The following is a 25,519-nucleotide window of genomic DNA, read 5'->3' as shown; positions in this document are numbered from 1 at the left end:
TCCATCTATCTATGTAGTCATTCATCTATCCATCCATCCATCCATCCATCCATATATGTAGCCATCTATCTATCCATCTATGTAGCCATTCATCTATCTATGTAGCCATTCATCTATCTATGTATCTATCTATGTATCTATGCATCTATGTATCTATCTACCTATCTATCTATCATCTATCTATCTATCTATCTATCTATCTATCTATCTATCTATCTATCTTCTTCTCTGAAGAACCCTGATTAATAGAAGGGCAAATACTTGACTGTCAAGTTAGAAAGTTGCTCACTGGCTGGCATAATCAGTAGTGAACTTCCCTCACCCTCAGACCTGATAATAGGACATGCTTGGCTGGAGAAGGGAGCAGTCACTCACAGGGAGCCTCCTGGGATCAAGCACCACTGTTCCCTTTCCAGGGAACCCAGGGCAGGTGGGTCATCCCCCGGGCTCCTGTTTTCTGTCATGGGAGAAGACCAGCAGGGAAAACCAGTCAAAAGCAGGAGCCAGCACCTTGTTCACAGCTTGTTAAGAAGGATGAATGCTCTCCTCTGTCCTGAGAATTTACCCTGCCCACATTGGCCCCCCCCAAATCAAAGACCAAGGTCACTTACTGAGATGGTGGGAGAGGAAGGCAAGTCCCAGCCCTTGTCTAGGATGAAGGGAGACCATCCCACTGGAGATGCCTGGCGGAGCTGGAACACTCCCAAACCTAGCAGATCATGCCTCCTGATGGTCTGCCAGGAAAAGGATTTCTTCTCATCCAGCTCTCTCTCTCCCCACCCAGCCTTTCTCTCTCCCCCCGCTTCTCTCTCTCCATTCCTCTGTCTCCACAGTTATCGTTGGAGTTCTGTCAGGATATCAGGCTCCACTGGCCTGCCTTTCCATTTTCCATTTCCAGTTCCATTTCTGCTACTGGCATCTTGACCTCTCCAGGTCCACCCAGGCCCCTGCGAGCACACATTTCATTCAGATTTGCAAAGCTAGTTGCCACAGTCCTCTGAATCTCTGACTGACCTTGCCAGAGCCATCCATCTATGTGGCCCCATGGCTTCCTGGAGCCTGGTGCATCCCCAGCAATGGGAAGGTGTGGTCTCAAATCAGAGCATCCTCCACACCCCATTCCCTGTTCTGTGCCTGTGATAGCTCCGTGTTAGTACTGTAAGTCAGACTCTGAATTAGACACACAGGAGCAAGGTTGGGGTTCAAATCTCAGCTTTATCATGAATATTTAGCATCTCTGGATCGGTTTGCCTCTCTGTAAAGGGATAGTGACACTCTGTTGAAGAATGTCCATGAAGTTATGTAACATTCCTGGCACCAGATAGGTGCTCACGACGAGGCGGGTCTCCCAGGGGGCCCCCTGACCAGTGCCTGCAGGGCAGAGCTTCTGTGGGCTCCAGTGGGCAGCTGGCATCATTGACCTTCGGCCACTGGTTTAACAACCCAGTTCTAGAAGAGCTCTTTACCTGCGCCTTGTGACTCCTGGCCAGCAGGTGGTGCTGCACTCTGCCCACACCTGCCCCCACTCCCCCCCAACCCCACCTGCCCCATACCACCCCGCCACAACCTTTCCCCCACCCCTTTTTCCCAGGGACCAGAGCCAGGAACACCACTGTCAGGCACAGGGGTGACTCCCAAGGGGTCCTAGGGTCCATGGAGTCCATGATTGTACTCAAGGACATCTGTGAATACTGAAGGCCTGGCAGCAGGCATCTCCTCTTTCACTGAAGATGCTGGAAAATCAAATGGGCCTGAACAAAAACAAAGAAAATCAGGATTGACTTTGGGAAGAATTGGGTAAGAGGCAACCATGTGCGAAAAGCCAACATGTGTCTCTTGTCAAGATTCTTAAGGACAGAGGAAAATATTCATAATACAACGTTAGTGAAAAAACAAATCCAGGCCAGGCGCGGTGGCTCACGCCCTTAATCCCAGCACTTTGGGAGGCTGAGGCAGACAGATCACCTGAGATCAGGAGTTCAAGACCAGCCTGGCCAACACAGCAAAACCCTGTTTCTACTAAAAATCCAAATATTAGCCAGGTAATGGACGCACATAGTCCCAGCTACTTGGGAGGCTGAGGAAGGAGAATTGCTTGAACCTGGGAGGCAGAGTTTGCAATGAGCTAAGATCGCACCACTGCACTCCAGCCTGGGTGACAGAGCGAGACTTCATCTCAAAAAACAAACAAATCAAGAAACCAAGTGGGAATATGATTCCAACTACGGAAAAACCTCTATCCTGGAAAGACGCTGGAAGTGAAGATGACTGAGTTAGGCTGCATATCCACGAGCAATTGTTTTTCTTCCATCTACTTTTCTAGCTTTCCTTTACTGACCACCTACCACTTTTGTCATAATAAAAACTAAATAAATAAAAGGAGAACTCCGACTGGAGGAAATGTGTGTAAAATCCTGCTGGAAGAGTCGTTTTGTATGAATGGCCAGTTGCATCCTGTGTTAGATATAGTGAACTCCAAGTCTCTCTTCAAAGAATCACTATGTCAGTATGTTCAGTTTTTTGTCCTCCATTTTAAACTTTAATTTCCTTGTAGTTTCAGTAAACAAACTTTTCCACCAGTTCTAATCAGTAGTTTACATCCATTCTCCTGGTGCCCTGCTCTGTCCTGACTCATCCCAGTCACCTGCTCCAGTCCCCTGCTCCAGCCTGACTCATCCCCAGGTCACCTGCTCTGGTCACCTGCTTTGACCCCTGGTTACCTGCTCTGACCTGTCCCCATAACTGTCCTTCCCGCCAAACTACCCACCATGCCACTCTGGCTCATACTCCTGCTCTCTTTAAAATAGCCAATCAAAATTAGCCTAGACTGTGCCGTCTAACCCTAGCCAATAGGGGAATGACACAGCAGTAGGTGCTACCTCGGTCAGAAACAAGAACCCCTTCCCCTCCCCTGTCCAGGCGTGTGCTCGCCATTGCTCCATCTGTGAACTGCACCCTTCTATAAAAGTAAATTGCCTTGCTGAGGAAATTTATATTCAAGTGCTACTTCTGTTGCGGCACCAAAAATTTCGATATAACACCTGGGAGACTTCCCCCATCATTCCTCTCAGATTCCTAAGAAAGAGACCAACTTTTCTCTCCTTAATCTTTTTTTTTTAATTGAAAAGTAACATGTACACATAGTAACATGTTATTTAACTTGCTCAAAAGAGTTTACAATGAAAAATAAGTTTTCCTGCCAGCCCAGACCCCAGATCCATTTCTCCAGGGCCAATGTCTTGTGTAGTCTTTCAGTGTTTTCTGTACATATACAACCCTATTTTTGCAAGGCCCCCTTTTTTAAATACTCTATTATGTGCCTTTCATTTTTTACTTAGTATTTCTGGACATTTCATGGAGCTTGTTTATATCTACCACATTCATTTAAAGATATCTACTATTTTATATCATCATGTGCATTTTAATAGTCTCCTATCCCTGGAAACTCAGATTCTAGGTTTTTTATTGGTTTGTTTTTGTTTTTGAGATGGAGTCTGGCTCTGTTGCCCAGGCTGGAGTGCAGTGGTGCCATCTCAGTTCACTGCAACCTCTGACTTCCAGATTCAAGCAATTCTCGTGCCTCCGCCTCCTGAGTAGCTGAGATTACAGGCGCCTGCCACCGTGCCTGGTTATTTTTCGTATTTTTATTAGAGACAGGGTTTTGCCATATTGGCCAGGCTGGTTTCAAACTCCTAACCTGAAGTGATCCACCCACCTTGGCCTCCCAAAGATTCTTTTTTAGTTAGTCTATCTGCAGGAAAAATCCCTAGAAGAGCAACTAGTGTTCAACAGCTGTATGCATTTTTAGTTTGGATTGGCTATGCTATATTGTCTTCCAAAGTGGTTGCACCAATTTACACACCTCCTGTAGATGATAACTGGGGCTTAATATTTTCTTAAACTCAGAAGGGCAATTCTGGAGTGTCCTACTTTAAGAAAGTGACATGGATAAAAATGCTACTTATGAAACAGGTTTTAACAAGCCCTGGGGACTTTTATGTCAAAGGAATTCTTGATATTTATTACCATATTGATTTAAGAATGAGCCCTCCCCTTGCATTTGAACTTTTAGGAAAAAGTGTAAATGCATTCCCTTTCTAGAAAGCTGTCTGGATCTGTCTCTTGCACTGAACAGGAGGGGCCAAGCCCAAGGCCTCTTGGTAGGTTTGTCGCAGTTAAGCCCACAGCTGGATGTGAAGACAGGCAGGCCTGCGATCCCCACCCCCACCACTGCAATAGCCCCTCCCTACCCCTGTGGCGGGGTCCTTGTTGCCACAGCAACCACCCCTCTCCTGGCTCTCTGTCCCCAGAGTCATATTTTACCAATTCTTGGGACAGCAACTCTCAGCAAGACTCCCCTGAGCCAGACCCTGAGCCCAGCCATCACCAGCACTGGCCAGTCTACCACGGTCCCAGCTTCATTCCCGATAGAATCTGCGGCCTAGCATGGTCTTCCTCCTGCCCCCTCTTCCTACTTGGCCCAGTTGGTTCTCAGGAAGCCCCAGGTTTTCTTAACTGCATCCTGACCGGCTCCGGGAACTATGGGGAAACATCTCTGAAATGCCTTTCCCCTCTTGCCCTTCCAGTCACTATCCCTGCCACCACTCCCACCCGAAAGCATCACCACTTCCCTGGACCATTCCAGCCTTGCCGGCTACCGAAGCATGTGTCTTTCTCTGACGTTCGCAGCATGTGAGCACTCCTCTATCCCCCACCCCACCGCCCCGCCCCCTGCCCTAGTCCGCACAACTGGCCTGCTCTTCTCTTAGAGCCTTTTCCTATCACAGCTCTCGCTGTTTTGTGTGCACCTCGCTTCTCCCCTCCTTAGAGTCTCACCTCCGGGAGAATGCAGCTTTGTCTTGTTCATTGCCCCGTGCCGCAGCATCCAGCCCGTGCTGCCAGGCTGTTCGCACCTGTCTCTGGCAGCTCAGGCTGCCGTAACTAAATCCCATAGACTGGATGGCTTCAACACAGGCATTTATTTTTCACAAGTCGAGGCTGGAAGGCCAAGATCAAAGTGCAGCATGGTCCGCTCTGAGGAGGGTTGTCGGCCTGGCTTGTGGGTGGCCGCCTTCTCACCAGGTCCTCCCGTGGCCTTCCCTCCTCAGCTCCTCTTTTTATATGGCCACCAACCCTGTCAGGTTAGGACCCCATCCTTGTGACCTCATTTAACTTGAATTACCTCCTAAAAGCCCAATTTCCAAATACAGTCACACTGGGGTCAGGGTTTCAGCATATGAATTTCAGGGGTAGCGGGGACGATAACTCAGTCCATAGCAGTAACTAATAAACATGTGTTGAATTAATGACAATGGCTAGTACCATCTACCAGCTAACATGTGGGAAACACTGCTATGCTCTACACGAGTTGCCTCGCTCAATCCTCATGGACAACCCACAAGGGAACTCCTATTATTATGTCTATTTTATTGGCAGCGAAATTGAGACCAGAGAGGTTCATTTGCCTGCAAGTTAGCGGCCGAGCTGAGAGTCTAGCTTACATCTGCTTGATCTCAAAACCACTGTATATGCTGCACACCTTGAGTTAAATGAGCTGGAACTTTTTTTTGTTAGACGGAGTCTCACTCTGTCGCCAGTCTGGAGTGCAGTGGTGTGATCTTGGCTCACTGCAACCTCCTGGGTTCAAGCTATTTTCCTGCCTCAGCCTCCCAAGTGGCTGGGACTACAGGCGTTTGCCACCATGCCCAGCTAATTTTGTATTTTTAGTGGAGATGGGGTTTCTCCATGTTGGTCAGGTTGGTCTTGAACTCCTAAACTCAGGTGATCCGCCCGCCTCAGCCTCGCAAAGTGCTGGGATAACAGGTGCGAGCCCCCGCGTCTGGCCATGAGCTGGAACATCTGTGCTGGGCTCTGCAATGCATTGGGCCTACAGCCTGTTCACCCACACTCTCCCCTGCATCCTCTCCTGTCTGGAAGCCTTTACTCAGACCATTATTGGAATCAGCACGAAGAAATGATTAGATCTAGACCCAAGGGGCTGATCCCTAGCACAGGGGAGTTTCAGATGCCCATTTTCAGAGTCCTTGGAAATGCGTGTGGCATGGAGATTCAGAGGAAGCTCCCTCTGTAACAGAAGCATGGTCTTGTGAACTCAATGATGGCTTGATGAGGCCGGGCCCGGTGGCTCACGCCTGCAATCTCAACGCTCTGGGAGGCTGAGGCAGGAGACCACTTTAGATCAGGAGTTTGAGACCAGCCTGGCCAACATGGTGAAACCCTGTCCCTACTAAAAATATAAAAAATAGCCAGGCATTGTAGCAGTTGCCAGCAATCCCAGCTACTCAGGAGGCTGAGGCAGGAGAATTGCTTGAACCCCAGAGTCAGAGGTTGCAGTGAGCCGAGATCATGTCACTGCCTCCAGCCTGTGCAACAGAGCAAGACTCCATCTCAAGAAAGCAAAACAGAACAGAACAAAAAGATGGCTTGAAGTATACCTGCTGGAGTTGGGGAGGGGCACCAGGGCCCGTGCGGTGGTTAAACCCGTCAAACTGCACATCCCGCCCCACCAGAGGGCATTGGCCTCATTGCAATTGTGACCCAGTTAACCTCCCAAATCTTCAGTTCCAGATCCTCGGTTTGCAATCCAGACTGCAAGAACTTGGCAGATTCACCTTCCTAAAACCTCCCGTTCGCCCCGTGACTCCCCTGAGGAGTCAGTCCAGCAGCTGCTTACTGCCTGAGGACAAGGTGGGAAATCCTTGACGGTATTTACAAGACTGGAATCTGACCATTCCCTGACTCTCTTTCTTATTTCCATCCCACCCCTGGGAACCAGGTATAGAGCAGGAGTCCTCCCTACTCTATACCTGGATCTAGCACCTTCTGCTAACTCTGCCCATTGTAGCTTCAGCCCTGGGAACAACTCCAACCTTCAACCCCTCTCCAGCCCTCGGGCTGTGATTGCCTCCCCTCTTGTCTCTGGCCAACCCCCAGCCCTGCCCTGACCACCTCCTGTTCCCTCCCCTCACCACACACACTGTCCACAACCTCAACCGTCCTCCCCATGCCCCTCAACTCCCTCACAGTTTCTTCTTCTCACCCCACATCCAGCCAGAAGGGGTGCTGACCTGGCCAAAGAAACACCCCTGCCAGGCAGTGCAGCCCAGGATGAAACCCACGGCTTCCCACCAGCATGGAGACCAGAGTCTTCCAGCCTTTCCCCTGCCTTCTCCACTGGACGCGGCACCAAAGCCTGCATTTTTTTCCAGTGGCCCCTGCTTTGCTACGGCACCTCCCCACACTCCACAGGCTAGCTCACTTCTAGAAGCCTCCAAACAGGAAAGCCCCTCACTATTCTGCCCACAGCTGCTAGATGGGCCTCCCAGGCCACCTTCCACCTCGTCCACACCTGCCTCCATCCCACCCTTCCCGAGGCTCCTCCAGGTTCTCCCCTCCTGTGGCTGGACCGGCTCCACAGCCTCCCCCACATCTCTGGATTTTCTCCCTCTCCTCCCCACCCACTCCGTCCCCTCATCCTATAAGCAAGTTGAAGATATTTCCATGTTACAGAATAAAAACTTAAAAAATCCTCCCTGACAAAGGTTCTCAGTCTTGGCTGAAAGAGTGAAAGGCCCCACCCCAGACCAACTACATAAAAATCTCCCCAGGGGAGTGCCCTGGGTGCCCAAGACTGTGAGCCACAGCTCCCTGCTGTTTCTTCCTGTCTGGGTATCACCCTGGGTGATTTGGAATAAATTGGGGAGTTTTAGAATAAATTGTCCTCTCTCAGCCTCCTACACCAGCTTTGTCCCCACCCCAAACCCTCCCACTGAAACCTTTTCCAGCTGCTCTTTCTCCCAGCGCCGGTCACCATCATGACCTCGCTGCAGCCAGCGACGCTGTGGGCCTCACCCTCCCTCCCAAAATCCTTCCTGTGGCTTCCCCAAGTTCTGCAGCTTCCCCTCTGAGCCCCTCCCTCCCCAGTCTGATGAGCCCCCTCCTTCCCAGCCTTTTGTTCTTGGATGTCCCTTTTGTTCCCTCCATACTCCCCCAGAGTATTTTCCTCACTTGTGGCTTCCAAATCTGCACCTCCAGTCCTGACCTCCTTCAGATCCGCACTTCCTGCTGCCTCTGTGGACACCCTATAGACACTTAAAAGCTGTCTCATCTGAGTTTTCTAACTTTACACCGAAAACCTGTTCTTCCACACACATCGCCTTTGTAGATCGCTGTCACCAAACTGGCTTCTCCCAAGCCAGAAACCACCAACACCCTCATCCCCGCCTCTCTCTCACCGCCCACATCCGATGGATCATCGAGTTCTAGAGCTCTTTGGAATCCACCCCCTTGGCTGCAGCCCCACGGTCCCAGCCTTCTTGGTTGCCTGGATTATTTCGAGAGGGCCTTTGCTAGCTGGTCCCCCTCCCGCCTCCTCCTCCAGGACACCCTACTTGCGTCTCTGACTCTGTCCCTTCATGCCTACCAGATCTCTCTTTCTACAATGCAAATCTGAGTCTGCCACTTCTCCAAGTGACATCGCCTGTGGTGTCCCCCACCCTGGGATGAAATGCAAGCTCCCTGGCAGGTCACACCCAGCTCTTCAAGCCCCACACCTCATTTGCCTTTCCTTGGCTCCTCCTCCCTCTCCCACACTCACTCTGGGCTGGAATATGACTGAATCAGCACCTTACATATGTCTACTCATTCACTGATTGAACTGATATTGACTGAGAATCTACCATGAGTCCAGACACTGTTCTAGATCCCAGAGACGCCTCAGGGAGCAAAACCCCCTGCCCTCCTGGAGCTTATACTCTGTATTGGGACTTCTCGCCCCTCACTGAGATTCCTGTCCAGGGTCTAAGTCCTCCCCAGCCAGAGCTCGCCTCGGTTTCCCTGTGGCCAGATGGGGAAAAGGGCAGACTCCACAGCGTGATCTCTGGCTTGGTCACATGCCAGTTTGTAAGATCGTGGGCAAGTGGCTTAATCTTTCTCTGCCTCAGCCTCTTTCTTTGTGAAATGAGGGTGATAATAGTGACCTGTCTAAACAGATTGTTGGAAGGATTCAATAATAAACACTTGTAAATGGCTTAGACTAACGCCTAGCACACAGGCAGCTCTCAGTGAACATTCCTTTTGTTTTTTTGAGACAGGGTCTTACTCTGTCACCCAAGCTGGAGTGCAGTGGTATGGTCACAGCTCACTGCAGCCTTGCTCCAGGGATCAAGTGATCTTCCCCATTCAGCCTCCCAAGTCGCTAGGCCTACAGGCATATGCCACCATGCCTGGCTAATTTTAAAATTTTTTTTTGGAGAGAGGGTGCCTTACTATGTTGCCTAGGCTGGTCTCAAACTCCTGGGCTCAAGCGATCCTCCTGCCTCAGCCTCCCAGAGTGTTGCAATTACAGGCGTGAACCACTATGCCACCCAACGCTCACGTTCGTCTTATTCCCTTAGCACAGTACATAACACGCCATGGATTTCCAATGCATGTTTTCTGATTGGAATAATGAAGAAAAAAAGCGTAAGTTGTTAGTGCATTACAGGTTAGGTCCTCATTGAAAACCAAATGGCCTTGATTTTATAAGACCACACTTGGAATGTCATTGAAAGATCCAGAAAGAAAGAAAATGCTCCACATGTGGAAGAAATGTGGCTCGCACAACAACCACTATCTGGGCATCTCCTGACCTAGAGCTTCCTTGGGCAGAACAAGGGACCTGATTCTTCAACCAGTGCCTTTTGGGTGTGAAGGAAAAAGAAAGGAAGTGACAATCGTTGGCGTCTTTCCCTGGGACCTTTGAGTTTCTGGTCCAGGGTGTAGTGGGGAAGGCCCTGCAGGGGCTGATGCCATCCTGGCCAGGACTGTGGGACTTTGAGCAAGCCACCCAGCTTCCCCAGGCCTCTGTTTCAATGCTTGTCAGAGGAACGAAGCTCAGCCAGGTAATACCCAGGACCCTCTGACCTCTGTGATTCTAGAACTTTTTTTGTGTGTCTCTGCCTCTGCTCTTATACCTAGATTATTAACAACATCAGGGAGAAATCAGGGACCACAATCTGTGAATTAAAGAACAAATGCATTATTTAGTCAGTTTTTCTGAGAACTCGATCGTTTAAAAGTATAAAACGGGAAAGCCATTTCAGGGCAATTCAAATCATTATCGGGAGTTTTTCTTTACATTTGCAAGCAGCACATTTCAAGAGATATCAAATATTCATCTTTGACTCAGTCATTCCTTTTAGAGGATTCAGTTCACAGAAATAATCACGGCTAAGGGCCAAGATTTACTCACAAACATATTCATCTCAGTGTTACTTACAACAAAGAACGTAGAAGTAACTTCTGCTTCTAATGTTAAAGGAATGCTTAAGTAATTCACAGCACGTCTCTGACGTATTGTCTTTTGCTAAAGAATAACCTGGAGGAAATGCTTGTGATAATGCTCAGTTGGGGGATCAAACACGAGCAATTCCGCAGCAGGTTCTTCTGCAAAATGGAGTTATAAAAAATGTGCAGTGTGATGTCAGTTTTGGAGAAAAAAGAAAATTCACAGGTAAGACCAGAAGAAAATGTGCCTCTGTTTAGTAAAATTACGGGTGATTTTTTTCCCCCCTAGTTCTTTCTACTTCCAAATGTTTGGCATGTATTACTTTGAAGGCCTCTTCTAAAAGCAGTACAAAAATGGAACTTGAAAAAGCAATACCTTGCCAAAAGTACAGTCAGCTTTCTCACCTCTTCTCCTAGCAGCACATTTACATACTGGATTCCTTCCTTCCTTCCTTCCTTCACTCGCTGGGCATGAGATGTGGATGGCGGAGTGGCCCCGGCACTGAATTCTCACGATGCAGACACAGGGCCTTAGAGACTGAGATCTCCAGCAATTCCTGCGTTGGTGCAAATTGCTCGCTCCTAGGCTGTCCACAAGGGAGGATGAAGAGGATGAAGCCTGAATCTCAGCTCTTGACCTCCTTTCAGTTCAGGCCCCTCAGGCTGGCAAGTCCACAGGCCAGAGCTGGCAGCCTGAGCTGCCTTCTCCCCCTTGAATCTGATGAGGAGATGAGGGAAGGGCAGGGAAGGCGGCACAGTGCCCAGGGGCTCAGGCCATAGGCTCCAGAGACAGGCCAAGCAGGATTCCACATCCCAGAGCCTGGAAGCCCTTTTGTATTTCTTGGACGTTCAGACAGAAACGAAGGCGGTGCCCAGAACAGATGTGGGAACGTTCCTCTGAGATCAGAAAAGCAGTCACGTTCCTGGACCTGCCTCTAATCAGCTCTGTGGTTTGGAGGAAGTCACTGTATGGGACCCTTTTTCATTCCTGCCAAATGAGTAGGTCAGACTTAACAGACTTCAAGGTCACATCCGCCTCTGAAGGGCTAGTGTTTCATGTCTTGCGGCTACCACCTGCGGCCTTAACTCCAAGAATCGACAAGTTTGTTAGTCTTGTGCAGCCATGTTGAAGCCAGTTCATCTGAGCTGTGAAGAGAAAGGGTCTCTCCTGGGCTGGGCAGACTCTCCCCATCAGCACCGCTGGGTTTAACAGACCATCATGCCTGCTCTCCCCACCAGGCGAACTCTGAGCCTTCCGTGGCAACCACCCTGGAGATGCTCCAAAATCTCTCCTTTCCCAAGCCCCACATGCTTTTAGCAGGGGCCTTCTGGACCTCAGATTTCCTCCCACCATCACCTCCCGCCCCAGGTATCCCATGAAAAGGAGGGTCTCTCCTGGTGGGAATTGCAGGCCATTTCTGGGAGATGATGGGTACCAGGGTCAGGCCAGGAGGAACTGTTCGGGAGGCAGGGAATGATCTCTTTCATAGAATGATTTTGACAAGAAGGGCTGGTCCCTCTGGGAGGAGAGGACAGGAGCAGAAACTCTGCATGTGTGAGCTGTATTTGTGATGTGTGTCTACATATGCGTGTATGTGTGTGCACGAGTGTGGCTTTGGCATGATTAAAATTTTTGAAGGAGGAGGCAGAATTTGACATGATTGTGTGGGCCTAGCAAACAGATGAATCTTACAGCTTTTGAATTTGCTGTCTTGACAAATGCCAGGCAGTTTCCACTGTCAGGAGACAGTGGCCCAGTGGCTGACTTCATGTCCCTCGGGCTTCGTGCACCTGGCGCACATGCTTGTTATAGGCACGAGCCAGGCAGTGGGCTGCCAAGAGCAGAGCGGATGGCCCTGAGATGGAAGCCCAGAAGGCTGCCGAAGTTCATTGTGGAGCTTCATGACTTTGGAATCATGTTGAAATATATCATCAGCCTTTCTATTACGTTATGCCAATAAGGAATGTCTTCTTACATTTCAGAATGGACAGGGAGGAACAAGACTTACCTTCCAAGTGCCCACTGATGTGTTCATTGCAAGGATGTGTGACAGAGGAAGAGTGCTGGCCAAGCCACAGCCTGGGGTAGACCACAGCTAATGGGCCCATGGGGGCGGGGAGACAGGGCAGTGACATACGAGATCCACGGAAATGAGTGGGCTACCAACCCACTGGCACCAAGGGAAGGTTCATTGAGACCTATGGGCCATTTTTCCAGGCCCAAAGAACAGCTTTGAATGGTTTAGACCAAGTTAGAAGGGCATGCTTAGCTGCTCACCCTCCCTGCTCCATCAACAGGAACTGTGGGCAGAGAGAAAAGGCCGTGGGAGAAGGAGCTCTGCCAACGTCACTTCTGGCCGAGAGCATCAGCCACCCTCATCCAGGGTCCCAGTTTCCAAGGCTGAAATCCCTTCAGCAGCTACTGGTACAAGTGAGACCACCAGAGTAGTCGGGGTGGTCTTGCAGAACTGGGAGGAGCTTCCTGCACCTTGAACAAAGTGGGGCAGATTGAGCTCTACTCCAAGGTTTCTCCAAATCTTCAAACATTTGCATGCATCAGAATCATCTCAGGGCTTGTTGAAACAGATTGCTGGTGCCAGGTGCCGTGGCTCACACCTGTAATCCCAGCACTCTGGGAGGCTGAGGTGGGCGGATCACCTGAGGTCAGGAGTTCAAGACCAGCCTGACCAATATGGTGAAACCCCAACTTTAAAAAAATAAAAACAAAAACAGATTGCTGGGCCTCCAGCCTCAGAGTTTCAGAGTCAGCAGGTCTGTGGAATTTGACAGGGTTCAAGAATTTGCATTTTTTGACAGGCACAATAGCATGAGCCTATTTTCCCAACTACTTGGGAGGCTGGGGTGGGAGAATTGCTTGAGCCAGGTGTTCAAGGCTAGCCTGGGCAACACAGCAAAACCATGTCTATATAAAAAAAAAATTAAACAAAAAAAGAATTTGCATTTCTCACAACTTCCCAGAAGTTGCAGGCAGAAACCCATGATGCGGGCTCCAAGATCAACACCCATGCAGAGAAGGAGGCGGAAGCCCCTGGGTTGGCCTGCTGGCTGGACCTGGTCAGGTCCCGGTGTCCCTGTCTATGGCTCCTTGAGAGGAGCAATCATGCTGTGATGTCTCTCTTTGTCGATGCCTCTGCTAAATGCCATCTCTGGGGAGGCTGCTCTCGAGCACCGGCACAGCCACCCACTCACTCCGGAGCACGTCGCTCCCTGGACGTCCTCTTTCTCGCTACTCGGTACAGACGCTGCATTTCCTGCTTAGCTGTTTATTGTTCACCTGATCCCATAACGTGAATTTCTTGAGGACAGTGGCTCTGTCCTGTCACTATTGAGCCCCAGCTCCCAGAATGACATCCTGCCCGTGGCTGATGCTCAGTCTGTACGTAATGTACAGCGGGGAATTTCCTGTCCTGGGAGGGCAAACTGAACTCCTGGTGCTCCTAGTGAATGATACAGAAAAGGTGGCCTTGGCTATGTTGCTGACACCGGTCAGTACACCAGGTCCTCAGGGGATTCATTTTGCAAAGTCTCAGCAATGGGGGTGGCAACAGGCAAGGACACAGCCAGTCACTCACTCCCAGCACCTCACAGTCATTTCCCATGAGCCATCAGGTGCCTGGAACCAACAGAAAGAGGAAATGAATGGAGACGTGGTGGAAATGATGACGCTTGTCCTGGGGGTCCCTAATGATGACAAGAGCTCAGTTCCTCAGCACTGATAATGCTCTGACCTCTGGTGTCTGGATAGCGAGTATCTGGCTCCCAATCTTTGCGGATATCCCTGGTCCTCAGGAAGCCTACCCCGACTGGGGACTCTGAGACTCTAGAGACGTCCACAGAGTGCAGGCAGCACTCCACCGGGGCTTCTGCAGGGCCCGTTATTGGAAGGCTGGCCACTAATTGACCGTGAATGGAAGGACCCAGATGGCACTGAGGATTCTTAAGACATCGGGGAGCTCAGCCTTGTGTTCAGTAGAACATGAAGGGCCTAGGTGTTTGCCCTCCTGTCCACAGATAGTAATTCTTGGGAAATGGCCACAGCTGTCCCTGTGGGGCAGCTGGAGGGACTGGAAGTTCGTCATGGTAACACTGTCTTTCCATCCTCTCTAGAGGATCCCCAGGATCCCCTGGGGATTTGGAGAGATGCAATCCTCTCAGACATTGAAGATGTAATCCTCTCATTCCTGGGTGGGATGGAGGGTTTTGCAATCTCAGGAAAGGCTGTGACAGGAGGGGTAGCCCGGCTTACAGATACCAATGCTCCTCTGTCATTTTCCTTGAGCCACCAGATGTTGGGATCGACCAAAGAGAGGACTTAAAGGGGGAATGCAAATGTGACCTCTTTTTCATCTTCTTTTTTCTTTATGTTTTTCCCCTAGTCCATCCAGAAAGATCTGTGGTACTTTGGGCCACTAAGTCCCTCAGGAATCCTGGGACGCATTGGCAGGCCCAGAGCTGACCTCAGAAGCACTCCTGCCAGGCACGGTGGCTCACCCTTATCATCCCAGCACTTTGGGAGGCCGAGGCACGCAGATCATTTGAGGTTAGGAGTTTGAGACCAGGCTGGCCAACATGGTGAAATCCTGTCTCTACTCAAAGTACAAAAAAAATTAGCCAGGTGTGGTGGCAGGCTCCTGTAATCCCAGCTACACGGGAGGCTGAGGCAGGAGAATCACTTGAACCTGGGAGGCGGAGGTTGCAGTGAGCCAAGATCACACCATTGCACTCCAGCCTGGGCAACAGCGCAGAATGCCAGTCAAATTAAAAAAAAAAAAAAGACATACTCCCTTCTTCACTCACCTCCTCAGCACCTGCTTCTCAGGTGTGTATGCAAGCACAGCAAGAATAGCCAGGCTGTGTTCATTTTCTGCTGCTGCTATAATAAATGGCCACAAACGTGGTGACCTAAAACCACACACATTTGCTCTCTACAATCCTAAAGGGCAGAAATCCTAAGTCTGTTTCACTGGCTAAAGTCAACGTGTCTGCAGGGCTGCATTTCTGCTACTCAGGGAAACTTCCTTGCCTTCCCTGGCTCTAGAGCTGATTCCCTGGCTGGCAACCCCTCCCTCCATTGTAAAGACCGCAGCCCAGGATCTCCCCAGGGGTCACAAGGCCTTCTTTTTCTGTATCAAATCTCTCTCTGCTTCCTTCTTGTAAAGACCCTTTGATTACATTTATGTCCCACCCGAATAATCCAGAATAATCTCGCCATCACAAGAGTAAGTGAATCACATCTGCAAAGTTCCTTTTGCTATATCAAGTCACATTCCGAGTTTCCAGGCATTAGGATGTAGATATCTTTGTGGGCCCAGGGGCCGTTATTCAGTCAGCCACACAGGCCCTGTCAGGGCATTGGCTCCCTTCCCCAGTGACATGTATGCCACTGCCACGCCCCCTCCCCAGCCTCAGAATCCCTTCCCCAGTGGCTTCCTGGGGCTGTTCTCCCAGGCACTAGAAGTCCAGGTCCCTCCCACTCTCCCAGCCAGGCCACAAAACAAACCTGGAGAGGCACCTGTGACCCACCTGGCCAGGAAGGCCACAGGACCACAGAAGATGAGATTAAAGATGGAGTCTAATGGGGGAGGCTGCAGGGAGGTAGCTGCTCAGAGGTGAGGTGGACAGTAGCAGCCCTGTCCCTAACCCTCAGATATCTACAAGGACCAGGGCCATGCGGGCTCCCCACTTCCTCGTCTGTGTTGAGGGGAGTGTGTTGATGAGGCCCAGGCCCCACTGATCCCTGCTGTGTCTGTGCCCCAGTTGTGGGGTTGCCAGGTAGAATATCGAACAGGGCTGGTCCACCAGCCTCAAAGTTGGACAGGATGATGGACATCCAGTGTCCATGCACGTGTGTACACACACACCCACCCACCCCTACACCCCAACCCCCAGATGTCCCAGGCAATGGCGTTGGGCTCAAAGCCGGCCAAGGTAACCCCGACAAGGCACCACAGCCTAGACGTGGAGCTTGGTGTAACCGCTTTGAAGGCCACCTTCCTGGGCTCCAGAGGCTGAACTCCTTCTGTCATTTGCACATCAGCAGTCTGGGCCCGAAGCACACATTCTCTGTGGCTGCTTGTTTATTTGTCTAGAAGTGGTTTTTAGGGGAAGGTCCCGGGAAGGGAGGCACTTCTGGAACTAGGCATCAATCTGTGTATGTGTGTGTCTCTAAGGATACAAATTTATTACAGTAAAAATTCTGTTTTACTAAATGTATCCTGGATTGGATCCTAGAACAGGGGGAAAAAAAGGACACGAGTGGAAAAACCGGTGAAATCTGAATCAAGTCTAGAGTTTGGTAAATAACCATGTACCCGTGTTAATCTCTCCGTTTTCACAAATGTACCACAGTTATGTAAGATGTCAATATCAGGGGAAGCTGGGTGTGGGGCATACAGGAACGTTCTGTACTATCTTTGCGACTTCTCTGTGAATCTAAAATTATTCTGAAATAAAAGCTTTATTTAAAAATTCTGTTTCAGCTGGGCATGATGGCACATGCCTGTAATTCCAGCACTTTGGGAGGCTGAGGGAGAAGGATCACTTGAGCTCGGGAGTTTGAGGCTAGCCTGGGCAGCACAGTGAGACCACATCTCAACAGCTTTTTCTTTTCTTCTTCTTTTTTGAAACCGAGTCTCACACTGTCACCCAGGGTGGAGTAAAATGGTGAGATCTCAGCTCACTGCAACCTCCACCTCAGGTTCAACCAATTCTCTTGCCTCAGCCTCCCAAGTAGCTGGGATTACAGGAGCCCACCACCACACCTAGCTAATTTTTTTATTTTTAGTAGAGACAGGGTTTCACTATGTTAGCCAGGCTGGACTCAAACTGACCTCAAGATCTGCTGGCCTTGGCCTCCCAAAGTGCTGGGATTATAGATGTGAGCCACCATGCCCTGCCTAGTTTTTTTGTTTTGCTTTTTTTTAAATTAGCGAGGCATAGTGGTGTGTGCCTGTAGTCCCAGCTACTAGGGAGGCTGAGGTGAGATTGTGTGAGCCCAGTAGGTAGAGGCTTCAGTGAGCTGTGATTGTACCACTGCATTCCAGCCTAGGCAACAGAGCAGAACCCAGTTTTTAAGAAAATAAAAATTTAAAAAGGCCAGGCACAGTGGCTAATGCCTGTAATCCTAGAACTTTGGGAGGCTGAGGCAGGCGGATCACCTGAGGTCAGGAGTTTGAGACCAGCCTGACCAACATGGTGAAATGCTGTCTCCACTAAAAATACAAAAATTAGCTGGGCGTGGTGCGTGCCTGTAATCCCAGCTACTTGGAGGCTAAGGCAGGAGAATCACTTGAGCCTGGCAGGCAGAGGTTGCAGTGAGCTGAAATAGTGACACTACTCCAGCCTGGGCAACAGACTCTACCTCAAAAAAAAAAAAAAGATCATCCTGAATTACGTGAGTGGGCCCTAAGTCCAGTCGGTGACAAGTGTTCTTCTTGTAAACATAGAAGAGAAGCCACAGGAGGAGGAGACGATCGAGGCAGGGATTGGAGTGAAGCAGCCACAAGCCAAGGACCAGCAAGCACACCGGGAGCCGGCAGAAGCTGGAAGAGGTGGGCCCCACCGGGGTCTTCAGAGGGCAGACCCTTTCAGACATGTTGATTTCAGGCTTCTGGCCTCCAGAAAGAACTACGAGAGAATACATTTCTGTTGCTTTAAGCCACAAAGATTAGGGGTAATTTGTTCCAGCACTCCTAAAACACAAATACAATGACTTAAGCTAGCTTAATTCTCCTAGACCCTGCCTGACTCCCAGCAAAGCTATTCCTATGTTGTCTGCCCGAAGCATTGGCAAGGACACACATACAAACACACACACATGAACACACATGCACAGAACATGTATGCAGACACACAGACACACATGAATGTACGGGTACACATGGACAAACACACATGCACGAGCACACATGCACGCACAGACATGCACGGGCACACATGAACACATGCATAGAGACATGCACAGACACACATGAACACATGCACACACACATGCACAGAGACACACACAAACATGAAAAGTATGAACGCACATGGACACACAAACACACACGGACACACGAACACACACAAATGTACAGGTACGCATGGACACACAAACACACATGCACAAAAACACATGCACACACAGACATGCACAGACACACATGCACACACAGACATACAGGAACATACCCAAACACATGCACACACAGATACACATGGTCACACACAAACACACATGCAAACATGGACACACATGAACACGCCCAAACACATGCACACACAGACACACATGGTCATGCACGAACACACATGCACACAGACACACATGGACATGCACGAACATACTTGCACACACAGACACACATGAACACACATGTATCTCTGCTAATTTACATCATGGTCTCAGCTCTTCCCCAAGAACACGATGAGTGGTTCCTGAGAAGGAAGGGGTTGAACTAGGAAATCTGTCAAGATTGACACAAAGCTGGGGTAGGGGAATGGGCAGGCAGGGTGACAGTTGACCTGCAGGGCCCTCCACGCCTTCCCTCTGGATGGGCAACAGGAACTCAGGCACTTTTGGTTTCTGGGCTGAAAATAGAACCTTTTGGGAAGACTGGAACCATGCAGAAGCAAAGGAGCAACAGGCGGACCCCTCCAAACACCGCCAGCGAAGGGAGCCAAGAGTGGCCCCCACGTCCAGGGGCCACAGGAAGGAGAGGCAGCCACAGAGCCTCCGAGGCAGGTGTGAGGGAAAGGGAGGCCCTTGGGGTGGGCACGGCAGGCTCACTGCGGCAGGTACTCAGTTGGGAAGGCTTGCTTCAGGGTGAACATGAGAAAGACGATCTCCTTGTAATCATTGGCTTCGTACAGACACCCAAACAAGGGGGACCCGTCGGGGCCAGTGCCCATGCTCTGGAGGTCTGAGTAGGCACAGCTGCCCTTGGCCAGCAGTACCGGCTCTGACCAGGCCTCGGGGGCTGGAGGCCGAGGGTTGAGGTAGGCGCCCAGGTTGGTCCTCTGCCAGGAGTGTGTGGGGTGAGTGTAGAGCAGCCACTGGGCTGGGGAGCCAGGCCCTGAGCGGGGACTGGGGAAGCTGATGATGCTCCCCTGGCAGCCCTGGGGCGGCTCCACCAGCTTCTTCACCAGCTGAGACTCCTGGAAATCAAGCCCATCATTGGTGCTCTGGGCCTGGACCCTGGCTCGGAGGTGGCTTCTCGCACTGAGGGTCACTATCCTCTGCTCCCCAGCCCCAACTTCGGCCACCTGGCACTCCAGGGTGTCCTGGGCCACAAAGTGCCCTCGCTGCCATGTGTGTCCATGGTCACGGCTGAGGAAGCAGAAGGCAGAGGGGCTTGGCCTTTGGATGGAGTCAAGGTTCCGATAGGCATAGGCGGGCACCACCAGGCTCCGGGCCCTGTCGCGCAGCTGCAAACAGTGTCCCGGGCCCACTGCAAAGGTGGCCCACTCTTGGTAGGCTGGGCCGATGGCCGCGTCAGTGAGGTCTCTGGGGGAGCTCCAGGTCCTCCCATGGTCAGTGCTGGTGACTTGGCACAGCCGCGTGACATTGGCCCTGGTCTGCAGCTGGTGTTGCTCTGAGACTTGCCCAGGGATGGCAATGAAGAAGAGGAAGAGGGTCCCCGTGGGCTCATCACACAAGGGACATGGGTTCATGGACCGGTGGCCACGCAGCTGGGCCTGGGCCACCACCTCCTGAGCTTGCCACTGAGTGGGGAGAGAGGAAGAAGAAGACAGCCTTGAAACAGCTGGGGATGGTACCAGGAGCTGTGCACGTGGATGGGTGCGCACGGGCATGTCTCCCCGGGTTAGAGTCAGAAGTCATCGAGGAGAACTCTTCATGCAGCACTCATATCCTCACAACGTTTCCCCCACCCCATCCCTCCAAGGCAGCCACGCTCAGCTGAGTGGCTCTGTTCCTTCCATTCCCATCAATATACATTTACAGAACACCCACATGCCAGACACGATACGAAGATGACTTGTGCCTGAGCCATTCCCAACTTCATCCTGGTCACTCTACTTCCCAGCCCAGTCCAGCTCACCCTCCTGCAATAGCAACGACCTGGCAGGAACTGCAACAGCCTGTCAGTATAAGACAGAGTGTGACAGTCACCTCTCCCTTCCTATGCTCCATATCCTACTCATGTAGCCAAGCAGGACTTACACCGAACTTCCAGAATCCCCAAGTCTACGTCATATATCCTGTCTGTCCCCATTTCATAACAACTACCCTCACTGAACAATTCTAAGCACAGGCATGGCACCAAAAGTCTAACATCCACAGTCTCATCTAATGCCCCAACCCCTGGGGGACAAGTGTAAATAGCTCCACTGTTACGGGGATCAAGAGACTGAGACAGGGTAGAGGAATTGCCCAGACCTCTGGTCAGTGGTGGAACAAGGACTTGAACCTAGGTCCATCTGCTTCAAATCACATGCTTTAAACAGCTGCGTAGTGATGGCCACAAAGGAATGGTAATAATGTTAAACACTGCCGGGCGCGGCGGCTTACACCTGTAATCCCAGCACTTTGGGAGGCCTGAGGTTGGGAGTTTGAGACCAGCCTGACCAACATGGAGAAACCCTGTCTCTACTAAAAATACAAAAATTAACCAGGCGTGGTGGCACATGCCTATAATCCCAGCTACTCGGGAGATTGAGGCAAGACAATCACTCGAACCCAGGAGGCAGAGGTTGCGGTGAGCTGAGATTATGCCGTTGCACTCCAGCCTGGGCAACAAGAGCAAAACTCCATCTCAAAATAATAATAATAATATTAAACCCTTCAAATATGATCAGGCAGCCTTGGGTGCTGTCATCAGGATTAATTACTTAATCTATAAGCTGGAACTTCGGGACACAAGCCATCCCCCGCCCCAGCACCCCAAGTTAATTTTACTCAAGGACACAACCTCTCGTTATGCAACACTGAACTATTCCTCCCTCAGGTTATCAAGGAGGCTGGGAAACTCTTTCATTCAGGAAAACAGATGGAGGCCAACAGGACATATTTATGGTGACCTCAGAGGTCCAGGTGACCACTGGGGGCATTTTCTCTGCCCTATCTCTCCCCTAGATCTCAGCCATGGAGGGATGAAGTTGTCCCCGTATTCCGTGCAATCCAGCCTGGCCCCTCATCACAGCAGCAAAAGGTGCACACAGGGCCCTGGAGAGCAAGGGCAGCTGCCTCCTGCCTCACCTGAACCTGCTGGGTGGACGTGTCATAGCCTCCTCTGCGCAGGACAATCACCTCCGCGTCCTCATCCTTCTTGCTTGCCCGCTGTTCTGCGAAGGCCAGCAGGGTCTGCTGCCCGGGCAGGTAGAGCAGGGCAGGGATTCTGTAGGCGTGAGCTCCCAACTGGAACACGCTCTCCTTCTGCAGGACGGGGACAGATGCCATGGGGCTGGGGATGGCAGGAGGCAATGTGTCACCTGCAGCCACACCTGAGATGGGTCCAGTGTCATTCACCCAGACAAGTGATGCTCAACCCCTGGCCGAGTGGACCAATGTCAGGGTGGCCTATCCTCCGATAGGTGGCACATCCTCCTATGTAGGGTTCATTCTTCTTTCCTACATCCCAAGACCCTGCTTCTTTTTTTACTTTTATTCACTTATTTATTTATTTTGAGACAGAATCTCACTCTGTCACCCAGGCTGGAGTGCAGTGGCACGATCTTGGCTCACTACAACCTAAGCCTCCTGGGTTCAAGCGATTCTCGTGCCTCCGTCTCCCAAGTAGCTGGGACTACAGGCGCTGGCCACCATGCCTAGCTGATTTTTTTTTTTTTTTTTTTCGTATTTTTAGTAGAGACAGGGTTTCACTGTGTTGGCCAGGCTGGTCCTGAACTCCTGACCTCAAGTGATCTGACCAACTCGGCCTCCCAAAGTGCTGGGATTACAGGCATGAGCCACCATGCATGACTTGACCCTGCTTCTTTTTTTTTTGAGATGGAGTTTCGCTCTTGTTACCCAGGCTGGAGTGCAATGGCACGATCTCGGCTCACCGCAACCTCTGCCTCCTGGGTTCAGGCAATTCTCCTGCCTCAGCCTCCTGAGTAGCTGGGATTACAGGCACGCGCCACCGTGCCCAGCTGATTTTTTGTATTTTTAGTAGAGACGGGGTTTCACCACGTTGACCAGGATGGTCTCGATCTCTTGACCTGGTGATCCACCCACCTCGGCCTCCCAAAGTGGTGGGATTACAGGCGTGAGCCACCGCGCCCGGCCGACCCTGCTTCTTAATTCTGCCTTTGCCTCTGGTAGACATTGGGAGGGAATATTGCAGAAGGGTGTTTTGGATTCGATTATTGTAAGTTAACAAAGCTCCTTGCAACAGAGTTTTGATAACCTCCAGCTGCTTTTGCCAAGCCCAGCCCATCAATCCAGGGGCAAACCTTGGGAGGACAGCAGTGCAGGTCGGGTGGCATTTGCCAGCTGCCCAAACGCCGGAAAGTGACACATGGGAGCTTTTTATAACTCCAGAACCCTGCAAAGTTGTTTCAGGAAAAAAGGAGGAAAAAGAAAAAGCGCGGCTTCTAAGGCTCTGCTCCTCAGGCTGCCTGAGGCTGAGGCCCAGCTGCCCCCTCTGCGTGGGCTCCCCCTCAGGCAGTGAGGGGGCGGTGTGGGCGGTGTGGCAGTGGGAAAGGAAGGAAGAGACAGCGGCTCCTGACAGCTAACCCAGGCGGGGGCTTGGCGTGCTCCACAGGTCTAAGAAAATAAGAATTCAAAATCAGTCTTCGGCTGCAAAGGGTAGGGAGGGGACACAGGTAACTTGGGGACAAAGTGTGACAGCAGTTTTTGGACTGGGCTGCCTAGGTCCCTTTAAGAGAATGTATCCCCCAGCTCTGGGGAGTGTTGGCTGCAAGGCCCTGGTTTGGGGAGGAGGGGCCAGTTGTCCCCAGATGAACAATCTGCCCCAGGCCACACCCAAAAAGGGCTGCAGAATGATTGGTCCACCCAGAGCCTAAAGACCCTCGTCCGACCTCCCACCAGGAACAGCACGGGCTCAGGAGCTCCCTCGGGCAGCTGGGCCTTCCCTGAGACTGCATTGCAGCCACCTCTTTCTCTGCCGCTCCTCCCTTTCCAGGGAGGCTCCTGCCTGCATGGGTCTCCAGGTCAGAGCCAGCATCCTAGGTACCCGGTCTGAGACATGGCCTTTGCAGAAGGCAAGTGGGCAAGGGGCCAGCAAGAGGGCTGAGGTCTGCCTTTGTGCGTCCTTTTGTACTGCTCCCATTTTTCTCCCACGAGCATGTGTTATCTATTTAAAACTTAGCTTCTTTGAGAAATAAATGTAATCTATCAGTCTTTCATTCAACCACAGTGAACACGAATATTAGGACGATTCAAGAAGATAAAATTCAGAGGGGCAAATGATGCTCAGGAAAAAAATGTGCTAAAATGTGCTATTGCCTAAACTTGGGCGGAAGAATCAGGGCTTATTGATAAAATCTAGACCTGCAAATTGCAATCTAAGAAAACAGGGCTTGACGGACATCGGGAGGCCTATGCTGAAACGATATAAAATGTCAGAGGGAAGCAATCAAATATGATAACAAGGAAAAATGAAAATGGAGGAGAACCGTGCAGTTTCACAGTGTTCTCTCGAAACCTGATCAAGGATGTATTTAAGCTCTGTGGAGTCCGCTCTGGAGAGTGTGTCCTTGATGGGAATTCTACAGAGTTGGCATGTTCAATTTAAAATGTTTGTATTTAAAATGTCCTCAGGGCCAAAACTTTCTGTACGGATGGCAATGAGCTGGCCTTCTCTATACAATGTGGGAGGAAGGAAGGAAGGGAAGGAGGTTAGCTGAGGAAATTTTTTTTTTTTTTTTTTTTTTTGAGACGGCGCTTCGCTCTTGTTGCCCAGGCTGGAGTGCAACGGCACAATCTTGGCTCACCGAAACCTCCACCTCCAGGGTTCAGGTGAATCTCCTGCCTCAGCCTCTTGAATAGCTGGGATTACAGGCATGCATCAGCATGCCCAGATGATTTTTTTGCATTTTTAGTAGACACAAGGTTTCACCATGTTGGCCAGGCTGGTCTTGAACTCCTGACCTCAGGTGATCCGCCTGCCTCAGCCTCCCAAAGTGCTGGGATTATAGGCATGAGTCACCATGCCCAGACAGCTGAAGAAATCTATAAAGACATTCTAGAGGGTAAAACAAGACAGACAGGGTCTTTGGAGTTGAGTGGGGCTCCAGACTAAGGCTTAGGAAAGGGGCTGGTGGGCTCCATGAGGTACGTGTGGCCAGAGCTGGTGGCTCATGCCTTAGAGAGAAGACGGAGCAAGGGAAAGAACAGGGGCTTCAGAGCTGGTGGCTCATGCCTTAGAGAGAAGACGGAGCAAGGGAAAGAACAGGGGCTTCAGGCTAGCACTAGGGAGTGAAGCCACTGGCTGGCCCACCCTCAAGGAGAGAACCACTCTCAATGTTTAAAATTGAGATATGTGGTCAGGCACGGTGGCTCACGCCTGTAATTCCAGCACTTTGGGAGGCAGAGGCAGGTGGATTGCTTGAGTCCAGGAGTTCCATACCAGAGTGGGCAACACGGCAAAGCCTCATCTCTACAACAAATATAAAACTCAGCCCGTCATGGTGACACATGTCTATAGTTCCAGCTACTTGGGAGGCTAAAGGGGAAGGATTGCTTGAGCCTGGGAGGTGGAGGTTGCAGTGAGCTGAGCTAGTGCAACTGCACTCCAGCCTGGGCAACAGAGCAACACCCTGTCTCAAAACAAAAAATAAAATAAAATAGAGATATAATTCTCATACGATACAATTTACCTTTTAGAAGTGTATGATTCAGGCTGGGTGCTATGGCCCATGCCTGTAATCCCAGCACTTTGGGAGGCCAAGGCTGGTGGATCACCTGAGGTCAGGAGTTTGAGAAGTGCCTGACTCAGTGGTTTTTAGTATTTTCATAAAGTTATACACCCCAAAAGAAATCCCTTTCCTGTGAGCAGCCACTGTCCTGTCAATGAAAACATACAAACTCTGTAAAATATCTGAAGAGATTTATACTATGCTATCCTATTTATACCTGGGCAACAGAGCAAGATCCTGTCTCAAAACAAAACATAAAATAAAATAGAGATGTAATTGACATGCTATAAAATTTATAAAGGAGACTTATAGCCAAATTTGAGTAACCAATGGCTCGTGACACAACCCCAGGAGATCCTGTGGTCAGAGTACAGCTTGGTTTTATACA

At 50.6% G+C, this 25,519-nt stretch overlaps 1 protein-coding gene across 1 annotated transcript; it reads right to left on the bottom strand.

Annotated features, from left to right (window-relative positions):
• Positions 1–18,807: 18,807 nt before the first annotated feature.
• NEU2 (neuraminidase 2) lies at positions 18,808–21,709 on the bottom strand. The gene is made up of 2 exons (XM_002749910.4): positions 21,509–21,709; positions 18,808–20,013 (listed from the first exon to the last, which is right to left on the bottom strand). Exons 1-2 carry the CDS (start codon positions 21,707–21,709, stop codon positions 19,075–19,077), a joined length of 1,140 nt encoding a protein of 379 aa, XP_002749956.2. The 3' UTR covers positions 18,808–19,074.
• Positions 21,710–25,519: the final 3,810 nt, after the last annotated feature.

The sequence above is a fragment of the Callithrix jacchus genome, chromosome 6 (assembly GCF_049354715.1).
Source record: "Callithrix jacchus isolate 240 chromosome 6, calJac240_pri, whole genome shotgun sequence".
NCBI lineage: Eukaryota > Metazoa > Chordata > Mammalia > Primates > Cebidae > Callithrix > Callithrix jacchus.
This window is presented reverse-complemented; position numbering and strand designations above follow the sequence as displayed.

What these genes read in the sequence shown, in the direction of transcription:
- NEU2 (XM_002749910.4), bottom strand. Translation starts at nt 21,709, where the DNA reads ATGGCATCTGTCCCCGTCCTGCAGAAGGAGAGCGTGTTCCAGTTGGGA. An exon ending in CGTCCACCCAGCAGGTTCAG is followed by an intron (nt 20,014 to 21,508) that starts GTGAGGCAGGAG and finishes CTCCCCACTCAG; the next exon opens with TGGCAAGCTCAGGAGGTGGT.